Below are 24,471 nucleotides of genomic sequence, written 5' to 3'. Positions count from 1 at the left end.
CTGTTTTATTAAACAACCCCACGGATGTATAACAAGAGCTGGATAGGGCGCCGACGCGCAGCCTTGCAGCGAAAAATCCCCCTGCGGCCCAAAAAGGATTTTCCCCATAGATCACCATTGTAAAAGAGACGTCTGTAAAACTGTTGACAGGACGCCTCGAACTGCAAACAACATCAATTACGACTCTTTCTATGATGAACTTTTGATCCATGGAGGTTTTATGTTTGTAAAACTTTCCTCGAGCAGAGAAAAGCGATTTAAAAATACGTGACGTCATCACAATATAAAATCTATGGGCCGAGCGGGAGCTCGTGGGCGGGGCCAGCGGGGGAAACACTACTGCGCATATTCAGTGGGCCGCACAACGCGGAAGCTAGAAACTTTTTTGGCGTATGCGCCAGGCGAGCAATTCCTTTAGGACTGAATGGGCGCCGTTTTTAGTCCGGTATCCAGCTCTTACAATACATACATGAACAACCCACGCTGGCTACCTCGAGTGCTGTTGGGACATAGAGAAAATAAAATATTTTGTCATCCGTAGGTAAGAACTAAAAATTATCTTCTGAACGAAGTAATATTAATTCTTGATGATGTTAAACAGTTGCTGACCGCCACACTGTTACATTTAAGATTGTAAAGCAGCGTGAGAGGCCGGATGATTTTCGCGGGTCTGCCGAGGTGAAATGCTGAAAAGCTCATTCATACTTTGACTCAGTAGTGAGTGAAAACACTATAAAACCTGTTAAGATGACTGTAAGGTAGCTGATATTTATGTTAATTGGCGCTGATAGCCATTAAAAGGTGCTAATAGTGCTCTATCTGAGACTGTGTTTTGTGATGCTAATAGTGTGTTAACTTGAGCCTAGCCGCTCAGCTGGCATGATTATTTGGTGTGCAATTTATGTTTATTTTATGTTTATGGTAATTAAAGAGGTTAATATTTAGTGCAATCTCTCACTTTTACCGGTGCAAGGAGAGTCACTTAAGCACGTTAAGCCTTAATGCCTCAAGTTACTATTAATGTTTACTGCATTTGATGTAATTTTGACCAAATTAAAGGGGTACTCCATGGTATTTTATTTTATTTTTGTAAAATGTACTTTTGTCAGTTACTTATGTAACCACATAATTTTGAGTATTTGTAAATGGTTATTAATGTGTATTTGAATATGATTATAAGAAGCACTTTGAATGTATTTATTTTTACACAACTACAAATGAACACTTGAAACTAAAGATCTATTTTTGTTGTACAACTAAACCTTTTTGAGAACATGATTTGAACTAATTAATACAAAATATTATTATTAATTGGTAATAATTCATGTGAGATTAGAAAATGAACATGATTTATGCAGACGGTATGAATGTAATGAGATATTTGGATCTCATCTGGCCTGTCTCTAGGTCAGGTTTTTGGTGATACCATAAAGAAAAAGGGGACACAGCCAGTACTTCCTGCCGTACTCTTGCAGGCTTCAGATCCCTAGACCCAGAGATTCCCAGTGTGAACTGGGTGGAGAGCCGAACCGAACCACTGGTATTGAACCTGAGATGCATGCAGGGTTCATTGGTTTCTCCTTTCTCAGGTGCTGTGCCGTAGGACTAAAATAAACAGTGATACACTGACATTTGGTCGGAAAAGGGCCCCAACGCAATATGGACTAAGTTTGGGAACAAAGGGTATCTTTTATTTTTTATTTTGCCGGCTTTATTATTTTAGTTTGTTATTTTCCATACATTGTTCTTTCCAAAAAGCTGTTGTATTACATGTTGACCTTTCAGCTTGAAATAACAAGTGGCCACAAACATTCAAACCATTGTTGTCTGTGTCATTATTGATGTTCAAAATACTGGCTCTTAAAAGCGTAGTGTCTTCTGTTACTTGTCCAGTTATTACTATTGACTATTACTTACCTGTGCTCTGTTATTACACCGTAACAATGGTTACACTCACCTCTCGGATTTGTTGACTGAACAAATTACTTTGCACTTACATGATAGTACCCCTTCAAAGGTTATTTCCTCAGAAACATCTGATATTATATCCTTCTATCAAGAGTAGCCTTGCACTCAATGCTGTGTCAACAAGATTGTAAGATTAATTTTGTTGGTGTTCCTGAACCCATGTACTCCTGCAGGATTTTTATTGTTGTTTTATGTTTCCACCTGCTCAGGCATCCGTTCCCAACACCAGGTATTAAAGAGAGGTCTTACAAGGGTTGAATAGCAGGATCTGAAATTATCTGGTGGATTCTGGGATTTATAGCATGTGCATGCTTGTATGTTTGTGTACTGAAGACTGTTGTATGTTACCTGTAAGACTCCTTCTCCAAACCTCATTAACAATAACATGCAGCTGTTGTAGATATAGTACAATTGTAATTGCTGTTATTGCATTTAACTGGATCAACATTTCAGCAGCAACAGTTTCTTCCAATGACTTTTTTATGCTAAAACTCCACTTTACACCTGTGTGGCAAATATATTCTAGATTATGTGAACAAAGATGAGCAGCCCACAAAATCTGTGAATGCACTGTATGAAAGTGACCCTCAAAACTATCATCCAAACTGCACAACAGCAGTTCAGTGATGAGTGTGCAGCCGGCAGTAAACATGCTAGTAGATTAACTGACTGGTTCAAACTCAATAACAGTCACAGTCTGTGTGGCTAAACTGCCCACTTGTTTACAACCTGTCTGATTGTCTCACCACTCATGTTTGTTACCCTGTTGGACATATTTTTAGGGATGTTGCCACTTTCTGAATTTACAGCATTTACTTTAGTAAGTACAATTTCTTTAAAATCTGTGTGTATTTATCACTGGATTAAAATTTTCATTTAAGTACTGAACCTACACTAAAAGTGACCCTGTACCCTGATTTGTGTCCACCCCTTTGAGCTCTGCAGTGTCTACAGGTGAAATACAAGTGCAATTAGTTTCTTGAGTATGGATTAATACTACTGTTCCATTAGTCTAGTCTTTTTTATTCACGAAACATCTGAGTAAAAGTACTGAGAAAAAATATCTGAGAAGCAGGAATATTTCTTTCCTTATTCTTTGGCCAGATGAATGTGTCACAGGGCAGGGCAAACCTTCAGAGATAAGAAAAGTAAAAAGCTCCTCCCTTTTTACACAGAAAGCAGGAAGAAGTGACTACAAGTCAGCACCAAAAGCTGCTCGTGTTAATGTACCAATAACAAGTAAATAGGGAAACAATGGAGCGTATGTATGTGTATATACTGACATTTCAAGGGTGTTTATTGATACAACTGCGACTAAATTACTGAAGGGGGACGCTGTCTGCGCCTGAATCTGCGAAAGTTTAAGTAAATTGTCTGTCTCAGAGTTCATACAAGCAGGAACAGAACCACAGAAGATAAGGACAAAATGGCTGCCAATGAATCACCATCTGAAGTGGACTGCTCCTGTCCTGTGTGCTGTGACATATTTAAGGATCCTGTAGTCTTGTTGTGTGGTCACAGCTTCTGTAAGTACTGTCTTCAGGAGTGGTGGGGACAGAATAGACTTCAGAAGTGCCCGGTCTGTATGGAAATATTTCCAATGGCTCAGCCTCCACGTAATCTGGCACTGAGAAATCTTTCTGACACCTTGAGACAAGAGAGGAGTCAGAGAGCTACGACAGGATCTAAAGAGTTCTGCAGTCTGCACAGAGAGAAACTCCAGCTCTTCTGTCAAGATGATCAAGAGCTCATCTGTTTGATCTGTAGGGATGCAAAAAAACATAAGAAACATAACTGTGTTCCCATCAATGAAGCAACAGAGGACCATAGGGTAAGCAAGTAAATATAGTTAATTTGTGTTAACTATATTAGTTTAATATAGCAACTGAGGTTCTGGGTTTGGTAGCTTTTATAATTTTAGGAATGATTATTTTTATTCTTGTTTTTCTTATAGACCAAACTGAAGGTTCAGCTGATGCATTTAAAAAGCAAACAGAGGTCATTCGAAGCAGAAAAACTCAAGTGTGATAAAATGGCCAGCCACATCACAGTAAGTCACAAACATGATGTTTACAGCGATAGCCAGCAACATATCATGTAGTCTGCTTTAGTCAGAAAAGTGTCTCTCCTCAGCTCCAGGCCCAGCAGACTGAGGAGGCGATAAAAAAGGAGTTTCAAAAGCTGTACCAGTTCCTGCGGGCAGAAGAGGCTGCAAGGATTGATCCTGTGAGGAAAGAGGCGACACTCAAGAGTGAGGCAATGAGGATCAGGATTGTAAATCTGACTGCAGAGTCCTCCTCACTCTCAGACAAAATCAAAACCATGGAGCAAGAAATGAAAGAAGAAGACATCTCATTATTGCTGGTAATTAGTGATCACTTGTGTCAATCAATATCCAGATCTAAATGTTAAACATCTAGCAAAATTAGATGTATTGATTTGTTATTGTGTTTTCTCTTCATTTAATAGAATGCCAAATCCTCTATGGAGCGGTAAGTGGCTTCATGTACACTTCTGAAGACATATTAGACCAGTGGCAGACTCAGGCTGTCTCAGGGGCAGGGGTGAAAAAATATAAAGGGCACCTGATACATTGGTATTAGTCATTATCACTGGCCCCCACTTCAGAATGTTTTTCTCCCATACAGTGCATCCTATAGGGCACCTTTTTTCATTGAAAGGGTACCCAATTCTGCACTTCAGTATGTTAGACTTAGGGGAATCTACATTGCACTTTTTCCTTTTTCTTTCTTTCTTCTTTTTCTTTTTCTTTTTCTTAGAAGGGTACCAATACAGAACCTCCATCTCACTCCATTACAACAGCATCATAGGGCACTGCATTACATCTTCTTCATTTAAAGGGTGCATCATATTTTCTCATTTTTGGGGGTTCTTTACAGGGCACAATCATATTTTCTTCCACTGAAAGGGCACCATGAGGGCACTTCATTCCAGATTGTCACATATAGAGGCCCTCTATAGGGCATTTTCATCCTGATTTACATATAACTAGACAGTCATTACAGAACTTTGGTGTGTTTTCTCCTTTGTGCTGGTACCCTAGAGGGCATTTTTCATACTGAATTAAGAGTCCGTTTTTGATTTCAAGTCTTTGAATTGAAATGTCGGTCTGAGACTGTCAGTGGTTGTGATGGGAGGCAAATGTCAGCTCACAACAAAAATCCAATCTCTTGCTGCTCTGTAAACTATTGTCTTATATATGAATTGCAAAACAAAACAAAAATATTCTCAAATGTGGCATGTTTATTCACTGGCCTATAATAGCCTATACTGATAAAAAAAAAATCATGGTGTCTGGTGAGCATAGCATATCATTAGCAACAAAATAAAAGTAATAAATTGATTTATCTTAATTAATTTACCTCCTTAGATTTAATGATTTTCTATATCATGAGTGCATTGCTCAAACATAAATGCTATCAATATAGTGTTTCAGAATATTTCACTGGTGATCCTTGGCTACCTAATATTTTTTCAGATCCCAGTGCAACCTGCCAGAACCAGAGACTCCATCAGGAGCCCTGATCGATGAGGCCAAACACCTGGAGAACCTGCAGTTCACAGTCTGGGGGAAGATGAGGAATATAATACAGTACAGTTAGTAATGTCTTGCTGTTTCCACCTTGCCATATTTTGACATTCAAATCTGCAGTGTAATTACTGGTAAATTACTTATTCAGTAAAAGCATTCTCATTTTTTTCCATTCAGCTCCTGTCAAGGTAAGATCAAGGTCAAGGTAAGGTCAAGTTAATCTTTATTTCCCCAAGGGGCAATTTGTTTTACAGCAAGCAGTAAATACATGCAATCAACAACACACACCAACCTACAAAAGCCTCAAATAACACAAAAAAGAACACAAAGAATTTCAAAATACTGTTCGAAAAGCCAATGGTGGCAGGGTCCTGCAACCGTGGATCCAAATAAAAGTGGCAAACCTTTTACTCTATCAAAGAATTTGATTCATTTGACATCCAGAATGAAGGCTCAGCAGCTCCCTTACAACCCAGAGGGACAATCCGACTTGATTGTTCTTGGATATGAAGGCTTTAGCTCTGGGAAACACAGCTGGGATGTGGAGCTGAGGGATTATTGGGCTGTTGGTGTGACTGCTAGAATCAAGCATCAAATATCAAGCATCAAATACCTGTATGGTACATTTTCAAGACCTTTGTATGATCTTCCTACAAAGAAACACATAAATTTCATATCTGAAAATCCATTTTCAAAAAAGGTCAGAGTGCAGTTAGATCATGATTAAGGACTACTATAATCCAGCTGGATCAGTGAGGATAAAATAATCCAAATAAACATTCTGCATTACTGCAGAGGTCAAACAACAAGACAAGGCCTTGAACTGCCTTATTTTACCAGTTTGAATTTTTTTTATCATGATGTTTTTTATTTTTCCTTGACTCTTTCATATTTAGTTTGTTTTTCGTATTTCAGTATAGGTAAATTTTAGTCTATATCTGTAACTTTTATGTTTTCATGTCTGTAGCCAGTAACATGTTAACCTTGCACTGAGCATTGTCAGTCATCATGCAGGTTTTCCCTGTTTTCTATTTGGTTTAGTCTGCCTAAAAGGGCCACTCCATTGATTTTACACAAGATGTTCAGTTTATTTGTCATGTAAAGTACTATTCAGCCTTTAAAAAATGGTATATTATCTTTGTTCTGGCTTTGGAAGGGGATTTCCACAGTTTAAAAAAATAACCCTGATGATGTCATGAGGGTTACCCCAGTTTAAGCTTAAAGCTTCAGTGTGGGACTTTTGTCTCCCTCTTCTGGAATTGTGAGTAATTACAAAAACACTGTTGATGCTGTTGGACCTGCATATGGTGCCCCTCCCCCCTTCTGATCAGGACAATATGTAATGTCGACAGATTTAAAGAAAAACTGTGTAATCATGGTGACTTCTTCTTTCATTGCATGTCATGTGAACAATGATGTTCAGCTGAAAAAGTCTAAAAATGCCCAGAAATCTGGCAGAAAGAGAGAGCCCAGCCCAGAGGACGGAGAGGTGCAGAAAACACAGGTAGGACCAAAAAGATACACACATGCACACAGGAAAAAGACACAAAAGATACTTAAAGGAAAGCTGAGTATTAAAAAGCATCAGCTATCAGAACCAGACTCATTTCAAAATCCTTTTGATTGAAGAGCTTTAAATTGTTGGAAATTCAAACCAAGTCAATCAACCTACTTTACATGATTAACAGACAGTTGTGGGGAAAAGTACTCCTTCCATTAAAGTGGAATAAGAAGTGGTATACTTTATCAAAAACAAAAAACAAAACAAACAATCAAAAACAATAGCCAGTCCTTCAACAGAGTTAGATTTTCAGTCTCCAAATAGGCTGACTGATGTGATCGATGACCTCTAATTTTTCTGATCAATTCCCCTCAGGAGCTCTTCAGGAAGGTACGCAGCATCCTGAACAAGCTAATGCCTCAGAATTTCCGCCAGCTTATGACGCAGATGACCAACCTGACCATCAACACAGAAGAGAGGCTTAAAGGAGTCGTTGACCTTATCTTTGAGAAGGCCATCAGTGAGCCCAGCTTCTCTGTGGCTTATGCAAACATGTGCCGCTGCCTCATGGGGGTAAGCACTGACACTAAACAGTCATTGTACTGATAAGAATGGAAGAGTGTGTAAAATTTAAGGTAAATAATAAGGCTTGTGTTTATAAGGTTGTTGTAAGGCTGGTATAAATAATTTGACTTTTCCGGAAGAAGGTGGGGGAAAAATATGACTAATGCTTACTTCAACTATGGTCCATTTACCATATGGAAAAGACATATGGTATATGGACCATTTGTGTGCTTTTGTGAAGTAATTTCTTTCAGTATAACTTGCAGAAAACTACATGAGTCTTGTGGCCTTGACTGCAAGAGACCTGATTCACTGTTCAGCATTTAACATAAAGGTTTTAGTTCATCACTTAACTCATCTTTATAGTTCTGTTTCTTTATAATGTCCATTATGTCTACTGTTCATGTACAGCTCAAAGTGCCAAACACAGACCAACCTGGCACTTGTGTGAACTTTCGCAAGCTGCTGCTAAACTGCTGCCACAAGGAGTTTGAAGTGATGTTTGAGAGGAAGCAGAAAGAGCTGGACTCTGCTGCATTGGTATGTGGCCTACAAATTACTCAAATGTGACACCTGATTCTATACTGTTCCAAAATATTTTCAGTACGGGTGATCCTATAGAGACTGAAACTCTTAACTCTGGATCACCTCTTGTAGAGCATTTTTGTAAATAAGAAGTAACATAGCGGCATTTCTTCTGTCTCCCTCAGTCAACGGAACACAAGCAGTTTCAGGAGGAGCTGGAGGAGGCCAAAGATGAGGCCCAAAGGCGTTCCATCGGCAACATTATGTTCATTGGCGAACTTTTCAAGCTCAAGATGTTGACGGAGGCCATCATGCACGATTCTGTGGTGAAGCTGCTGAAGGACCAACACGAGGAGTCTTTGGAGTGCCTGTGTACGCTGCTCACCACCATCGGCAAGGACCTCGACCACGAGAAGGCCAAGGTGAGTCAGAAAAAAAAGTTGCTTTATGAAGTGACAGGAGCAGTTAATGTTTTCTAATATTCTAGGTTTGTGTGTGAGCGTAATTTGTGAGAAAATTACTGTATTGAGGTCTGCACACTTATTGAATCAGAATGGGCACCGCTGGAATTGCAATTTTGAGGTTGTAGTGGCTCAGACAGCCTCCAAAACAAGGTGTCTGAAGTCTCTGGTATATAAATGAAGTGAAAATCTTTTTTTAATGCATATTTTTAAAATTTGAATCAGGTTTCTTGAGTCCTCTAGAGTAGTTAACTGAATATCTTTGGGTTGTAGACTGTTGGTTGGGACAACATTTGAGGTTGCACCTTGGGCTTTGGGAAACAGTGATCAACATTTCTCACCATTTTCTGACATCTTATAGATCAAATAACTAATTGCATTACTTCAGGAAGGCCAGTCAAGCTCAGCTCCATCAACTACATCAGCTGATGACTCAGCTGATTCCTTCTATAACCGGGTCTCCTGTAGACATCAGTGACTCCCAGCTGAACACAGCGAGAGTCCTCAAGGAGAGGAGAGACAGTTGACCCGAGAGCCTCTCTGCGCTCTCTTTGCTGTACTGTGTTGTGTGGTTTGATCCTTATCTACTACCAGTCACCCTGCAAAATAAAAGGCCTCTGAGCAGGAAAAAAAGACCTATCAAATCCATTTAGTTTTGTTTCTTTTCTGTTTGCTGCTAAAGGATATTTACACTGTTTACAAACATAAAAAGTTATTGTAGTAGATTAACTCATTCGTATGACAGATAAGCAAAAAACTTTCACATCTGTAAGGAAGCACCAAAGAGTGTACCTCTTGGGTCATTCTTTTGGAAAATCCCATTGGCCATGTAAATTTCAAAATGGCTGCCATTTTTAAAGATGGCTGCTTCTTACTCAAAATTTGGAACTGCCTTAGACCATGTACACGCACAAATCATAAATATCCCAGTCTTAAAAAATGACATAGTCAATATTTATTCAATGTAAACAGTATATTAGATTTTTTTTTTAAATGAGTGGGTCTAAACACTTAAAAGTGTGAAATTGCCGATAATACACAATTTATTTTATTAATCATAAATTTAATAGCTAAGACACTATAATCCCTTAATAATCATCATAAATGTAATGAAAATAATAGATTACAATTGTTCTGCTCCCACTTTTAGATGACTATAGCTTATATATCGGAATTTCCATATTGGAATGTGACACCAATTAATTTCCCCATCAGATCTGGCTGTGCTATATGCAGCTGGTCAACTAGCAGCCTGTTCAGTTTCCTCACAGCCTGACAGTTCAGTAGTGGCACAGGGAGGGGCATTCTGCTTTCAGTACATCATGGCCTGTTGTGGACAGAGATAAAACACAATGCAAACCTGGCATAGCAGCAGAGATTTATTTAGATCAGTTTCATAGATCTACACATTTACCTACTTTTTGCATGCTGCATACAGGATTTACAATTGGCTCCAAACCGTTTCCGCTAATGATATGTTTACCTGACAAATCTGCCTTTTCTGGCCTCTACTTCTGAAACTATTGTTTGCATTTCACTAGCAGTAAAGTTCTTCTATATTTTTACCATCACTGAGAACTCACCATATGATTTGTGAACAACAAATTTTCCACTACGGAACTCCTGGGTCGCCCGAGAATGTTTCTCCTTCAGGGTCAGCGTATCTCTCAGGTGGATTGGAAGCCATCGTGCATAGTTCACCTTGTTGCTTGCAAAGAAGTATGATATCAGCTCAGCCATTGACAATACTAGCTGCCAGAACTGAAACTGGGCACCTGCTGTTTGCAACTATAGCCACTTTGACACATGCAGTCTATCCCTGAAATGTTCAGGAACATTTCCTGCATGGGGTCCTGTGTGAATGGGAGCAGGGATCGATACTCAGGGAAATCTGTACCGCCAATTTCGCACCTAGTAACATTTCAGGGAAAATGCCAGTATGGCAGACTCCGCTGAATAGAAGAGACATTGCTTTTTTGTGTTGTGTTTAAATATTCTAAATAAAATGTTCACAGTCTTTTGTAAATGTTTACTCACATAACTATTGCTTTCATAAAGCCATATCGTTTCCTCAAAGCTCCGTCAGACCCTAAGCCATGCTCAAGCTGATTATTTAAAATTTGAATAATAGCTTTGAATAATTGATATGGCTTTATGGAAGCAATACAGTTAGTTACATGAGCAAACTTTTACAAAAGACTGTGAACATTTTATTTGAATAATTAAACACAACACAAAAATAGCAATGTCTCCTCTATTCAAGTAACAGCTCCCTTTTAAAAGTCTGTGCTTGGTGTGACAATATCACAGCATCATGTTCCATTTAACATTATTATTCTATCTTTAATATCACAATCTAAATCATATCCATAACATCACTACTACTCTTATGGAGCAGAGCAAAGTTTTGGTGAGCAGGCATACAGAGAATGGAGATGCATGGTGTCAGATCCATAGAAACGAGACAGAGACAGCAGAGACAAACTGGTTTGTACTTAAGGATTTAAAATTCACTCATCACTCCTGCCGATTAACTGGTGGACATGCCACTCCACCAGAAACATCTCTAAATGTAGCTACAGTAGGAGCATTTATTCATTAACAAATAGCCAAAACTATACACACATTGCATTGAGGTTCACAGCTAACATTATACTGCTACTTCATACTCCGTATGTTCCGGTCTAGCAGCCCCCGTCACACACCCGCTCTCTCTCTCTTGACCACACTTGCTATGCACACTACCTAACCTAACCTACACCCCCTGATCCCTGCCCCCCTCCCTCTTTTCTCCATCTATTCTGCCATTGCCATGACATGTGTGAGAAGGTGAAACACTTAAATGTTCCTGAATGTAGCTGCAGGTACCAGGAAGTATGTGTGAAAGAGGCTTATCACACCAAGTTTCAAAGCTGGACATTTCCTGGGAGTTACCAGCCGTTTCATTGCAGTAATCAGTGTAAGCTGTCTGAAGAAGCTTATATAGACTGCTTGCTGTTATCGTATGCAACTGATGTGTCCTGGTGATGCTGAAGCCACTAGAAATGATTCTGCTGTTCCGGGAGATGCTATCCCTGCTTCCACAAGGGCCGCAGTCCAGCCACTGTCCTGGAAAAGACAATTGACTTCAGTGCAGTTATCAAACTGTAGGCCTTCAAACATGATATCAAAGTTGTCTTCACCACACTTTTCAGGCCAGTGGCACTGAATTATTTTTGCTATTGTATAAATGTCTCAAATTAACCCTCTCTTTCATTCTCTCGTCAGCCTCGAATGGATCAGTATTTCAATCAGATGAAGAAAATTGTCAAGGAGAAGAATATGTCACCTCAGATACAGTCAATGGTACAGGACGTCATAGACCTGAGATTGGTGAGTGTGTGGTTATTCATGCATATGATATTTGTTTTATCTGCACAGTCACACAGCTGAGTCCAAAGTCCAGCCTTGTGTTCAGGCTATCTCTGGTCCACAATATATTTTCCCCACAGAGGTTTGTTTCCTTGATCTTTCTGACCTTCTGGAACATGATATTGGGTATTCTGGTCATTATCTGCTAAATGGATATCTACTACTGCTCTTGTTTTTGGATTTGAACACCTTTTTAGAGAGACTGGTGGGAGAAAAAACTCAGTGGGAAAATATAAGTTAGGACAGAGGCAAACCTGGACCTGAGGCACATACTGTACACTACTTGCGTGTGCTTGATGACAGAGGAGCTAATTGCCTTTTAAATCCCATGAAAACTTCAATATTCTTCTATAAGATTAAATTTACCTGACTAAATAATTAACAAAGTTACAGTTTGGGGGGGGGGGGGGAACATCATGTTGTATTATTTATTAAGAGTTAAACTCTCAAAAACAAAGCTAATCTTCTTCCTCTGGACTGTGTGGGTGTAGTTTGATTTACGATTTCCTGGCAATATTAGTAAGCAACCACACAACTGCCATCAGATTCTTATTCAAATATTGTTAAATCCTGATTGTTGCATAGAAGTACATGATGTCACCTTTTTTAGTTGGGAAAGTAGGTTGTGAGGCCCTTTAATGCTGTTAATGCTAACTCATTATAAAAGGTCTGCATGCTAAAGGATTTGCATGCCAATGCACTAAAATGCTGTGACATTGTATGTTTATAATAGTTTAAAATAGTGAATTAACACAATAAAAAGACACTACTGAAATATGATTTTCAAGAAAACAAACAAATGCATGTCCTCTGAACTTAATATCTCAGCCATTAAATCTGGATGATTCTGTTCAATCCTATAACAATACGACACAGTGTATTGTTACATATTTATTTATTTGGCTACTGACTTTGGAACTTGAATCTTAGTACATAGATCACACAATTATATTGTAGGTAAGATCAAATGCTTCTGATTTATTTAAAAAACAAAAATAAATTAAGATCAGATGATACTTTGAATTTATGTGTTTACATATACAATGTCTTCAGTAGTAGACTGTGGGAGCACATGAATCTTTACTGGGCTCAGAAACAAATACATGGACTCACAAGAAAGAGAAATAAACAAGCAGCAAATGACTTAACATGACAACTGTAATATCAGGCTTTTCTCATAGAGAAACATCTGCACTGATTAAATGTGATTTCCCTCCTAACTCTTACCTAACACAAGCTGTTTGAACCAATGTCACTGTCTCCCACTACAAAACGTAAAAACACAGATTCAAGCCCTGTAGTGCTGCTCTGATCAAATTTGAAATTAAGATCAGCAAGGCTACTTAGGCAGTGCAGGGTTCTCTCTGTTTAAAAACAAAACCAGCATATTCAGCCGTGTGGAAGTGTAGCAAAAACGAAGGATCAAGACATGATGTTAACATGTTTGTCTGTCAGTATGAGTGCATTCCTTGAATTTAGAATATTCTTCTGTGATCGACAGCTTATTTTATTTCTGAACAGATGTATCTGGTATAATAAAATCTGCTTATACTCTCAAGATATTAAAGTTACCATTAAATCAAGAAAAAGAATCAGTTTGAAACCTTTGAATCTGACATCGCTATTTGATTCAGGTCATTGTGGTTCTCTTTCCACAGCACAACTGGGTGTCCAAAGGAGCCAATCAGGGCCCAAAAACTATCAAGAAGACTCACAAGGAGGTGAAGATTGAAGAGCAAAGGCAGCAGAGAAAAGTGTGCCAGCAGCTGTTATCCAAGAACAGCAAAAGATGTCCAGGTCAGGCCTATAGTCTAAATCCTCCTCTTAGTGTCATATCAGCACAGCTACAGTGACTCAGGAAGCCTGCAGGCATATGAGCAGACTACCTGTGCCTGTAGCCTGCAGACACGCTATTGTGCCCAACAGCAGACAGGAAGCCCTTTGCCCCCTCTCTGTTAGCTGACCTATAGTATTTCATCAAGTATGGCAGTCTTAGTCAGAAATATCATTCTGACAGCCTCTTTCACAGTAGTTTGACTCCAGTGAATGTAAATATCAGTAAATCAGAGAAGACAGACTCACACAGACCTGAGACAGACACTGTTGTGACTGTTGTTTTACATTGACAGTGAAACCTGGGCCAGTGGTACAGACATGGCGCAGACCTGCCTTGTCTGAGGAGGAGATAGAGAGGAAGTCCAATTCCATCATCGACGAGTTCCTCCACATAAATGATTACAAGGTACTGAGATTCACATGAAAATCAACAGTAAACGAGACTCATGGCGTCTAAGATCCATGATTTTAGGTGCAAACATTTGAATGCATATTGTAGGGGTTTACACTACATTTATTTTACAATTTGTCACTTGTTAAATTCAGGGCACCACCCTTCTTGACTGAAGGGAAAATCATGTTTAATTAGTCAGTCTTACATCTGAAATTGAACTCTTTTCAATAACATTGACTACTTGTCTTCTGCTTCTCAAAGGACACAAACAGACAACTTCTTAGTAATAAAAGAGACATTTATTAATAGCAAAATGTCTGAAGAATACATGATACAGAAAATAATCAAAACGAGTGAATAAAAGATCTTTAAATGATAATATGAACCTAAACTCAGTGGACGATGGTGAAGTACATGATCTGAAGTCATAACAAAATGGAGGGGCTTTGGGACATTAACCTCTCTAAGCAATAATAATGTCTTATTTCTGATTCGACATCAACTCTTGATCAAAAACAGTTGAGGTTCATGCCAACTTTGTTTGAAGCGCTGTGGCAAAGATAAGGCCGTTCTGCTGAATCCAGAGTTGCAGCCATGTTGAGTCCAGTGGTGTGCAGGCTTGCGTCCCAGCGCGGAGCAGATCAGTCTGCCTGCAGTCTATGCTGTGAATGAGTTTTGTGGATGTGGGATGATCGCCAAGCAGCAGGCATTTGTAGCGTTTAATGATGAATGGATAATTGATTATTAACTTGGCCAACAGAAATTACTTCTATCAAACATTAGCATTTGTCTTTTTTAAAATGCATTCAATAAAGGACTGTGTATGTATTCCCCTTTTTGTTTCTCTAGTTTCCAGTCTTGATCATATTTCTTTGTTTTCTGTAGGAGGCTATCCAGTGTGTGGATGAGCTCAACTTGGGCTCTCAGTTGCACATCTTTGTGCACCTTGGGGTGGAATCGACCCTGGAGCGTAGTCAGATCACACGGGACCACATGGGTCAGCTCCTCCTCCAGCTGGTGCAGCAGAGAATCCTGCCCAAACCCCAGTTCTACGAAGGGTCAGTTCACCTGCATGCTGCTCTCTACCTTACATGAAAATAATCAGTTTCTATAAACATAGAGCTGATTGTCACCATTTTGGCACATCACAGTCATGCCTGCTTTTTGTAAATGTAACTTCTGTGTTTTTATAAAGTCGGAATACTGATTGAAACACTGTATTCATGAAAGAGATGCTCGTGATTCTTTTTAACCTCATTATGACCTGAGTAACTTGAGTGAAAGAATTATGATTTACCACAAAAACATGTCAAAACAAAGACTTTTAAAATGTTCTTGCTGAAGGCATACGCCCAACATGTTTAAAGGTCTATAGACCTTTCCAGCTGTTCAAATTTAGGAATCAATTAAGGTGCATGCAGTTTCATTCATCAATCAATCAATCAATCAATCAAGTGCTGTTTAGATTATTTTGGCCAAGCTGATATTGTCCAACCAATATCAGAATACATAATATTCTGAAAGTTCATGTATATTCTGTAAAATATAGTCAAGAAATGTAAAGAAATCTGGGGAAAGACCAAATTCTGGGAAATTCAGGGCATTTTGAAAACATAAGCCTTTTGAAACAGGGATGTTTTTCTGTTAAAATTCAGTTACTGTTCAGTCTTTGTATATAAAAAGGACTATAAAATTGAATCTTATTTGGTCCCTACACTGTACTCTGTAATCTTAAAAAAACAACCCACTATTCAGTCATGACCTTCCCAACCTCATCTCAACGGTCTTGAACAGTACAGTTCATTCATCCAAATCTATAACAACTTTCACAACTCAAACTTGAAGTCATGTTAGGTATAAAGTAAAAATAAATGAGCAAAGATAAAACAAATGAAGAGGTGATTTCTTTTTTTCAGGGACTTACAATTTCTTGCTCAGAATCCAAAGAATTTAAATAATGACTTTCAGAAATCACAGGTTTTTTGTTTCCTATAAATTAGTTGCTTATAGGTGGTTTGAGCAGCTCCAGGCCTTATATATGCTGATATGTGTGAGTATAGTTGTGACTTTCTGTATCACAGGAACCATAATATCTTCATTTTTTTAGTGGTGTCTGTCATGGAAACTGCCTGCAAACACTAAACACTCAACATTATGAAATAATACACAAAAAACTGATGTATTCGATTAATATATTGTGACAATATATGGAGGCATTACCTTCCAACACAGATGTCAGAAGGAATTGTCTCAAAGGAGGGAAGGGTGCAGCAGTTCTTTAATAGCATTCACAGAAACAAAGAAACCTTGAGGGTTGGTTCCCAATGTGTATCCAAAAAGCAGTCAACCTACAGCAAACTCTGGATGTGCCAGTAAAGTTTGAGTTCTAGCAAGGGTCAGAGTTTAACACCAGTATTACCTTCCATGGAAACAGAAATGGTAACACAAATGGTAACAGGACACTCGGGGAAAGGATGTCTTCTCCATCCCCTCGAACACTCTCCCAGGAATGTGCTATAAATCTCCTGGCAACATATAGCAACACATTTTCTTCTAAGGTATTTTGGATCAACACAGTAACAAATTCATATAGTAACAATAGAAACAATTACAAAGTGAATAAATTATAAATCTTAATGTTTCATGTTAGTTTACTTTCAAATGTCCTAACTAATAATTGTTTGTTTTTTCAGGTTTGCAGACACGTTGGAGCAAGTGAGTGATATGGCCATCGACATTCCCCATATCTGGCTGTACCTGGCCGAGCTGCTCAGCCCTGTCCTGAGAGAAGGGGGCTTCTCTATGAGAGAACTCTTTAGGTACTGAGATGTCTACTCTTGAGTCATTCACTTGATGCTCAATTTGCCACTAAAACGGCCAGTCATATTTTGATCACCTCAGTATGCACAGCCTCAGTGCTGAACTAGCTGAAATTTTCAAACTGCTTTGTGTACCACCCCAGCAAACCACTTTTATTTGATCAAAAAAGCCACATAATTGTCATCCTTTGGACCCAGTTGTTTTAGTTTATATGATTTTCCTATCTCTTCTGATCATTTCCAAGATGAATTAATTTCAAACTATCCATCTATATATCCATCCACTTTCTCTCACTTATCCGGGACCGGGTCGCGGTGGCATCAGACTGAGTAAGGAAACCCAGACATCCCTCACCTCAGCAACACCCTCCAGCTCCTCCTGGGGGATCCCAAGGCGTTCCCAGGGCAGAAGAGATATGTAGTCCCTCCAGCATGTTCTGGGTCTGCTCTGGGATGTCCTGCCAGTTGGACATCTCTGGAACACCTCCAGAGGGAGGCATCAAGGAGGCATCCTAATCAGGTGCCCAAACCACATCAGCTGGCTCCTTTTGATGAGAAGAAGCAGCGACTCTACTCCAAGCTACCCTCGATGTCCAAGCTCCTCACCTTATCTCTAAGACTGAGGCCAAACATTCTCCAGAGGAAACTCATTTTGGCCACTTGTATCTGCAATCTCATTCTTTCAGTCACTACCCAAAACTTTTGACTATTGGTGAGGGTTGGGACCGACTGGTAAATTGTGAGCTTTGTCTCCTTGGTCAGGTCTTTCTTCCCCACAACAGTCTGGTACAACACCCACATTAATGCTGATGCTGCACTGATCTGCCTGTCAACCTCACGCTCCATCTTACCCTCACTTGTGAACAAGACCCTGAGATACTTGAACTCCTTCACTTTGGGCAACAATTCATTCCCAACCCAGAGTGAACAGTCCACCTTTTTCCGGCAGAGGATCATGGCTTTAGATTTGGAAGTGCTGACTCTCATCCCGACCGCTTCACATTCGGTTGCAAACCGTCCCTCTGCCAGCTGAAGGTCACGGTGTGTTGAAGCCAAAAGAATCACATGATCTGCAAAAGAAAAGAAGCAATCCTGAGGTCCCCAAACCGGACACTCTCCTCTCCCATTCTATACATTAAAATCACAAACAGAATCAATGACAAGGGACAACCCTGGGGGAGCACAACACCCACTGAGAATAAGTAGCATAAAAGTAGCATAAAAGTTGTTTGAGCAATTAGTCTTTTCTATCCCTCTGTATGATGAAAAACATTGGGGCAGACTTGCATTTAATTTCTGTTGTTTCTGTTTGTTCACAGTGAATTAAGCAAACCTTTGATTCCTGTAGGAAAAGCTGGGATTTTAATTTCTGAAGTATTGCACATACTATGCAAACAAATGGTAAGCAACACTTTGATCTTCTGTTGTTTTTTTTACTCATTCTGCACACATTTATATTACCTGCTCTCATTACAAAGCCAGTGGTGTATAATCATTTATAAAGTTAGGGACATGCACAATTAATAGATAGATCATTCACTTAAATGTCTAAAAAGATTAACAATTGACTGTTTTGTGGGTTATATAATGTGCAGCCCTCTAAAGAAATACTGTTCTGTTCTTTCACTTTGTGATAGATATTTGGTCATGTATTATTTGAATGTTAAAGCCCAGTGAAAGGACAAAATAATACACTTTATTAAGCGCTACAAAGGATTTGATTATTCATTCACTACTATTATTAACATTAATCAGTTGTGTTAAATGTGCATCCCAGTAAAAAGTTATTTTGCCCTTTTGACTTGTAGCAAATTAATATGTCTGCTTTTTAGGGTTCTTATTTATTCATCAAGTAATGTGTTTTCATTGTAAATTGGGAAACAGTCTATTCAGTCTACACTGCTGAAATGTTCCTTCCCGCTGCTGGAAACTGGATGAAGATATTTCAGAGAAGTGAGGTGTGATGTTGTCTCATCTTGTCTCCACAGAACGATAGGACTATGGTGGGTTCTCTGTGGAGGGAATCTGGCCTCAACTGGACTGACTTCCTCCCAGAGGGAGAAGACGTCCAGGCTTTCATCTCACAACAGGTTGGTGATGAAGGGTTTCAAATCAAGAAATATCAGTATTATAGGAAAACTCAGTCACTATTCATCTGCTTTCTTAATACTTCTTTAACACAACAAGCTGATAAAGAGCACATTCTAACCTCTCCTCATTCCTGTTGTCCATTTAATCATCTTTCCCTCGTTTGTCACTCCCTCATCACATCTGTGATACAAACAGAAACTCCAGTTCATTCTGTCGGACAGTTCCGGCCCTGAGACGACTCTCTCTAAAAGGATCTTGTCTCCTGAGGAGCTGAGCCGCCAGCTGGAGAGACTCCTCCTGGAGGACATGGCCAGCGACAAGCAGATCTTTGACTGGGTGGAGGTATGAGAAGTGACAAATGTATGCAGACATTTCTCAAAGACAAACCATTATCCAAACTCTGCAAGATAGTGGCTAAAACTCTGGGCAGCCTATTTTTATGACTTAGAGAATTCTGATACAGCTTATTTACATGTAGCATTCACTAATCAGCAGAAAATGTTGAATTAACAATGTGATAAAAGAATGAATAATGTATGAATAACTCAATATGAATTATGAATATGAATATTAATATGGGGAGTTAAACTAACTAATATTGGCCACAAACACTGTAGTGGCTCAGATCAGAGATAATCAAACTCTGAAGTTGAGGTCGCTCTCATACCATTTTTGTTGGTTGATATATTTTTTCACTGCTGGTGAGGAGGTGTATAATTCAGGGAACTCTTATACCACTAAAATAAGCTTCTGCATAGTTTTCCTTGGAGTCAGGAGCCACAGTACCAAGTTGAGAAAAGTTAAACCACTCTTGTGTTTACATGGGAAATAATGGAGATATTAACTGCAATCACTTGAACTGCAATCTCTGAAATCTTTTCAGGTGAAGTGTACGTACGTAAAAAAGGTCCCTGCATGTCAAAAGCCAGGGCTTCAGCCTTCTCTAAGCGCTTTGTTTGCAAAGTTACCTCTACTTCCTCCTCATGATGATGTCAGATTGTTCATGCATGCCCACAAACTGCTGCTCACTCCGTAGTCTTTGTAGCTAAGATTGTTGCTAAGGTTGTTCAACGGATTGTTCATGTTGTCCACTCGCTTATTTTGGATCAGATTTCAGCTCAAACATGTACAGATGTATTTGAGAAGTTTCCATTTCAAGTAAAGAATGGGAAAAAGAAGTAAAATCCTACCACTTTTTTGTGGTTATTTACGTAGCCTCCGAAGCTGGCAGAAATCTGCTGAGGGGCAGCTTCTGGGAGCTAACCAATCAAAACAGTGTGGGCTCATCTTATAGAGAGACAGGAACTTAAACGGCCTTTTTCAGATAGAAGCTGAACTGAGGGGCTGCATAAAGGGCCAGTATAAAATAAATAAGTTTTATAAATGTAAATCATGCAGAGATATTCCAGTTGAGCCCCAGATTATAAATATAGACGTGGAATATGCATGATATGTCCCTTTTAAGTGTTTGTCTTGAGGACATCATCCAAGAAATACTAAATGATACAAAGGTCTGTCTTTGCACCACAGTTTAGGCATGCCATGCCATGATGTTGTTCTTCAGTAGCATCACTGCTAAGATGTGTTGAGCCATGTGAAATTGACAGATTGTCTGTGTTTTATCCTCTGTGCTGCATTTTCCAGGCAAATCTAGATGAATCTCAGATGAGCTCATCTCCCTTCCTGAGGGCTTTGATGACAGCTGTCTGTAAGGGAGCAGTGAAAGGTAAGCACTCCACCACCTGGAGGAGAGACTTCTCTATGCTGCTAAAATCTCACCATTGATCGCAATATTTACACTGCTGAACTGAACGAAGCAGCTCAGCGTGCACTCACTCTGCCTCCTGCTTTACTGCACAGATGATAAGACCAACTGTCGAGTGGACATGGCCGTCATCCAGAGGAGATCGCCTGTACTAATGAAATACCTTAAATCAGACACTGAGAGACAGCTGCAAGCACTTTATGCACTTCAGGCGCTGATAGTCTCCCTCAATCAGCCTCCAAGTAAGTGATGTGTTAAGAGTTCGCTCCTCCTACCTCCTCACAGTGAAAGATTCATTTTTCTTTACATCTTCTTTTTCCACATTTCTTTTCAGAGAACATTAAGTTGTGGTTACAAGCAATACCTTAGTTGTTTATCACTAATGTTTTAATCAGTTTAAACTAATGTTGGTAATATAATCTCAGGAATTGTAGATGTTCAAATTTCCATCTTTTCTGAGCATGTCAGTAACTTCTTGCATTATGCTGGCTTAAAAGTTTAAATTTAAAGCTCATTCATTCTTGACCTTTGAAACAGCAGTTAACAGAACTTTGAATCTCAATATTATTGTTCTTGCTAACATTTACTTGATTTAGGTTTGGTCATGTAAAGTAGTTATATGGACAGGGAGTTGGCTACTGTACTGATCAAAACCCCACATACTCAGTTCTGATGATGTTAAACCTTAAATGAACAGTACCTTACAGAGAAAATTAAGATTTAAGATTTGAAAGTTTTCAAGGGCTTTAATCTTATAGGATCACAAGTTATCAAAATTCTGTCAAACTACTTTGGAGTCCATGTGACTTGTTTACAAGCTCAGATTCACTTGCTATTATGCAGTGTGAGCATAAAAGAGCCAAACACAAAAGTATGTCATTGTCTATAATGGAATTCATATTTAATCTTTAGTATAATTTCTTAGGTAGCTCTCAATTAAAGTTGTTATTAGATGGCTCAGAGATTTGTGCTTCGGTTCAAAATCCAACACTATGAAAAACAAAATTACAATTTCGAAGCCATTCTGGAAAGTCACTAGAATGTTTATTCTCTAAGAGTTATTTTGGCATATTTTGTCTTTATTTGAAAGGGACTGTAGAGCTGCAGAAAGGAAACACTGAGAGAAAGAGGCAGTCACGACACACAAGATGAGTGTTGATGTAATGTATATTTTCTCTCTCTCTCTCTCTCCCTGTCTGTCTGTCAGACCTTCTCCGGATGTTCTTTGACTGTCTGTTTGATGGAGACGTCATCTCTGAGGATGCTTTCTACAAGTGGGAGACGAGCAAAGACCCTGCTGAGCAGCAGGGTAAGGATGTGGCCCTCAAATCTGTCAGAGCCTTCTTCGTCTGGCTGCGGGAGGCGGACGAGTCTGGAGATGATTGATGAGGGAAAGATCCCTGGGACACAACAGAGCAGATCTGCATCCTTACAGCAAAACAAACATTCACAATGGGTATGTGGGCAGATCGTCATTTTTTCTGTGGTATGGTTCTAAAACATGCCGCCATTTTGAGTTTGGTTTACAATGGCAGAAATACTAAATATAATACATAGAAAATGTTTTTGTTTTAAACTTTAACTTTTTTGTTACTTTTTAAGAAGACACTAAGAAGATACATGGATTCTGGACTCTTTGATTTATTATTTTTTTTAAGGACTGCAAATATGAAAGTTATTTAACATTTGCAGATGCTCACAATGAGAAAAAGAAAACAGAAATAACAATATAATTAATTATAATAACAAAATAATAATTGTGAAATAAATAGCTTCCCTGGACTTTACACTTTTGGGTAATACAAAGCTACTTTGGGCTAAAGGGGGAAGCAAGAGCTAAAACAAGACTAGGTCAAAATCTAGTATATGGCTGGACTGTGTATGGTCAATGTGTGAAATTGTGGCCAATTTGTTACAGTGATAGTCAGGATTGACAATATGCTGATTTACTAAATATAAAAAGGACAGGCAAATATACAGACATTCATATAACACTTTTGAAAAGCTGAATACACACCAGAAACAGTCCTGGTTTGCCAGAAAATGCTCTCTTGATTACAGGAAACAACAAAATTGTCAGTAAAGTCAATACCGCTAAAGTAAACCAACTTCCAGGTGAATTGATAGAATTACATGCTTTAGTAACCAACAGAACAAGAGCAAAGTTATTCCCAAACAAGATGCTGCAAGAATGGTAATGAACACACCATTACAATTTTCTTACAGCTCAAAATTGGTGCTAAAGTCATACTAACATACAATATAGATGTGACAGACAACATAAATAATGGCGCCTAACAAGAAGTCATTGGATTCCAAAAAGATTCACTCAACAACATTCACTCAACATTGTCTCTCTTCCTTTCCCCTTTTTACTCACAAAGAATGTCTAAAATAGTTAAAAATGCTATTAAATGTGTAAAATATAAGTATCTTGACATGTCTAACCCATGTTAACTTTTATTGTGTTTCAGAACAATTTAATTAGTTTGATATTATGGAAATTAAAACTCTGCTTCAAAATCTTCTTTTCTTATTGGTTCATGATGTGCTGATGATTTGGCATTGATGACAGAAATGAGCGAGTTTTCAATTTGTAAGTGTGTAATTTTCAGATATTTGATAGGAATCTCCCTTTTATTTGAAGGTCAGTTTTTCTCTCCGCACAAATGAATTAATTAGTTATCAATGTGGTCCCTCAAAAGAGCACCAAGGATCCTTTTTACTTTCAAAACATGCCTCCTAGACATTTTTGACTCGTTTTTGATAACATTAATTGGTTAATTGATTCATTCTGTCGGCAAGTTTATACACTGTTTCTGTACAAAAAACAAAAGATCACTGATTTGGAGACATACTCTGCGTTTATGCTTAATGACACCTGACGTGAATTTTAAGCCTCGGTGCAGGCTGGCGGCGAGTACAGTGTGGCAAGTTGTCATGACAACAGTAAGCTTTGTAACCTTTTGTAACCTTTCGATTTTGAGTGTAACTTTCACCAAAAATTTGAGAATGCTTTTATTTTATATTGTTGGCAAATGACCATGGTATAAGCGGGATAATCAACTCATCTCAACCTCAACACTGTCATCTTCATCAGGAGTAGAAGATGAAACAGAACAAAATGAGGAAGCAATGCAAGAAAAATAAAGAATTCAATGCTATTTGTTCCTGGAGGTTTCTAATTTATTTATGTATGTTACATAAAGGTTTTAAGTTAAGGATGTTTTTAATATGATAGAAGGCATACAATGTACACTTAAGATTACAGCCTGCATACCCTGTACTTGTCCTGTAACTACATGTAACAAGTGGGGAACTACTACTGCATATATACAACTTAGTCTGTAACTACAGAGAACAATGTGAGAACAGGTTGTTTCAATTTTACTTGCCTCAAAACATGGAAGAACAAACTAAATTAACTACACAGTTTGCTGTCAGAAGAGCATATGAACCATACATGTGCGTTGTGATTCATATGCTTTATCTTGCTATATTTGTTTTTATTTCCTGGGATGAAAGGAGGCCGTACACAGAGCTGAAAAAAGGTAAGCTTGCACATTGAAGAGCCGTAATGCAG

The 24,471-nt window shown here is 38.7% G+C and overlaps 1 protein-coding gene across 1 annotated transcript; it reads left to right on the top strand.

Moving 5' to 3' along the window:
* Nucleotides 1-421: 421 nt before the first annotated feature.
* LOC121882064 (eukaryotic translation initiation factor 4 gamma 3-like) lies at nucleotides 422-23,745 on the top strand. The gene is made up of 21 exons (XM_042390027.1): nucleotides 422-3,799; nucleotides 3,923-4,018; nucleotides 4,102-4,332; nucleotides 4,438-4,460; nucleotides 5,468-5,586; nucleotides 5,699-5,709; nucleotides 6,945-7,025; nucleotides 7,398-7,595; nucleotides 7,998-8,126; nucleotides 8,297-8,533; nucleotides 11,840-11,944; nucleotides 13,642-13,780; nucleotides 14,113-14,225; nucleotides 15,099-15,271; nucleotides 16,907-17,032; nucleotides 18,352-18,433; nucleotides 19,021-19,122; nucleotides 19,319-19,465; nucleotides 20,768-20,849; nucleotides 20,984-21,130; nucleotides 22,096-23,745. The coding sequence occupies exons 1-21, from the start codon at nucleotides 3,395-3,397 to the stop codon at nucleotides 22,272-22,274; spliced, it is 2,925 nt and encodes a 974-aa protein (XP_042245961.1). The 5' UTR covers nucleotides 422-3,394; the 3' UTR covers nucleotides 22,275-23,745.
* The last annotated feature ends 726 nt before the right edge of the window (nucleotides 23,746-24,471 follow it).

The sequence above is a fragment of the Thunnus maccoyii genome, chromosome 17, assembly GCF_910596095.1.
Source record: "Thunnus maccoyii chromosome 17, fThuMac1.1, whole genome shotgun sequence".
Lineage (NCBI taxonomy): Eukaryota > Metazoa > Chordata > Actinopteri > Scombriformes > Scombridae > Thunnus > Thunnus maccoyii.
This window is presented reverse-complemented; position numbering and strand designations above follow the sequence as displayed.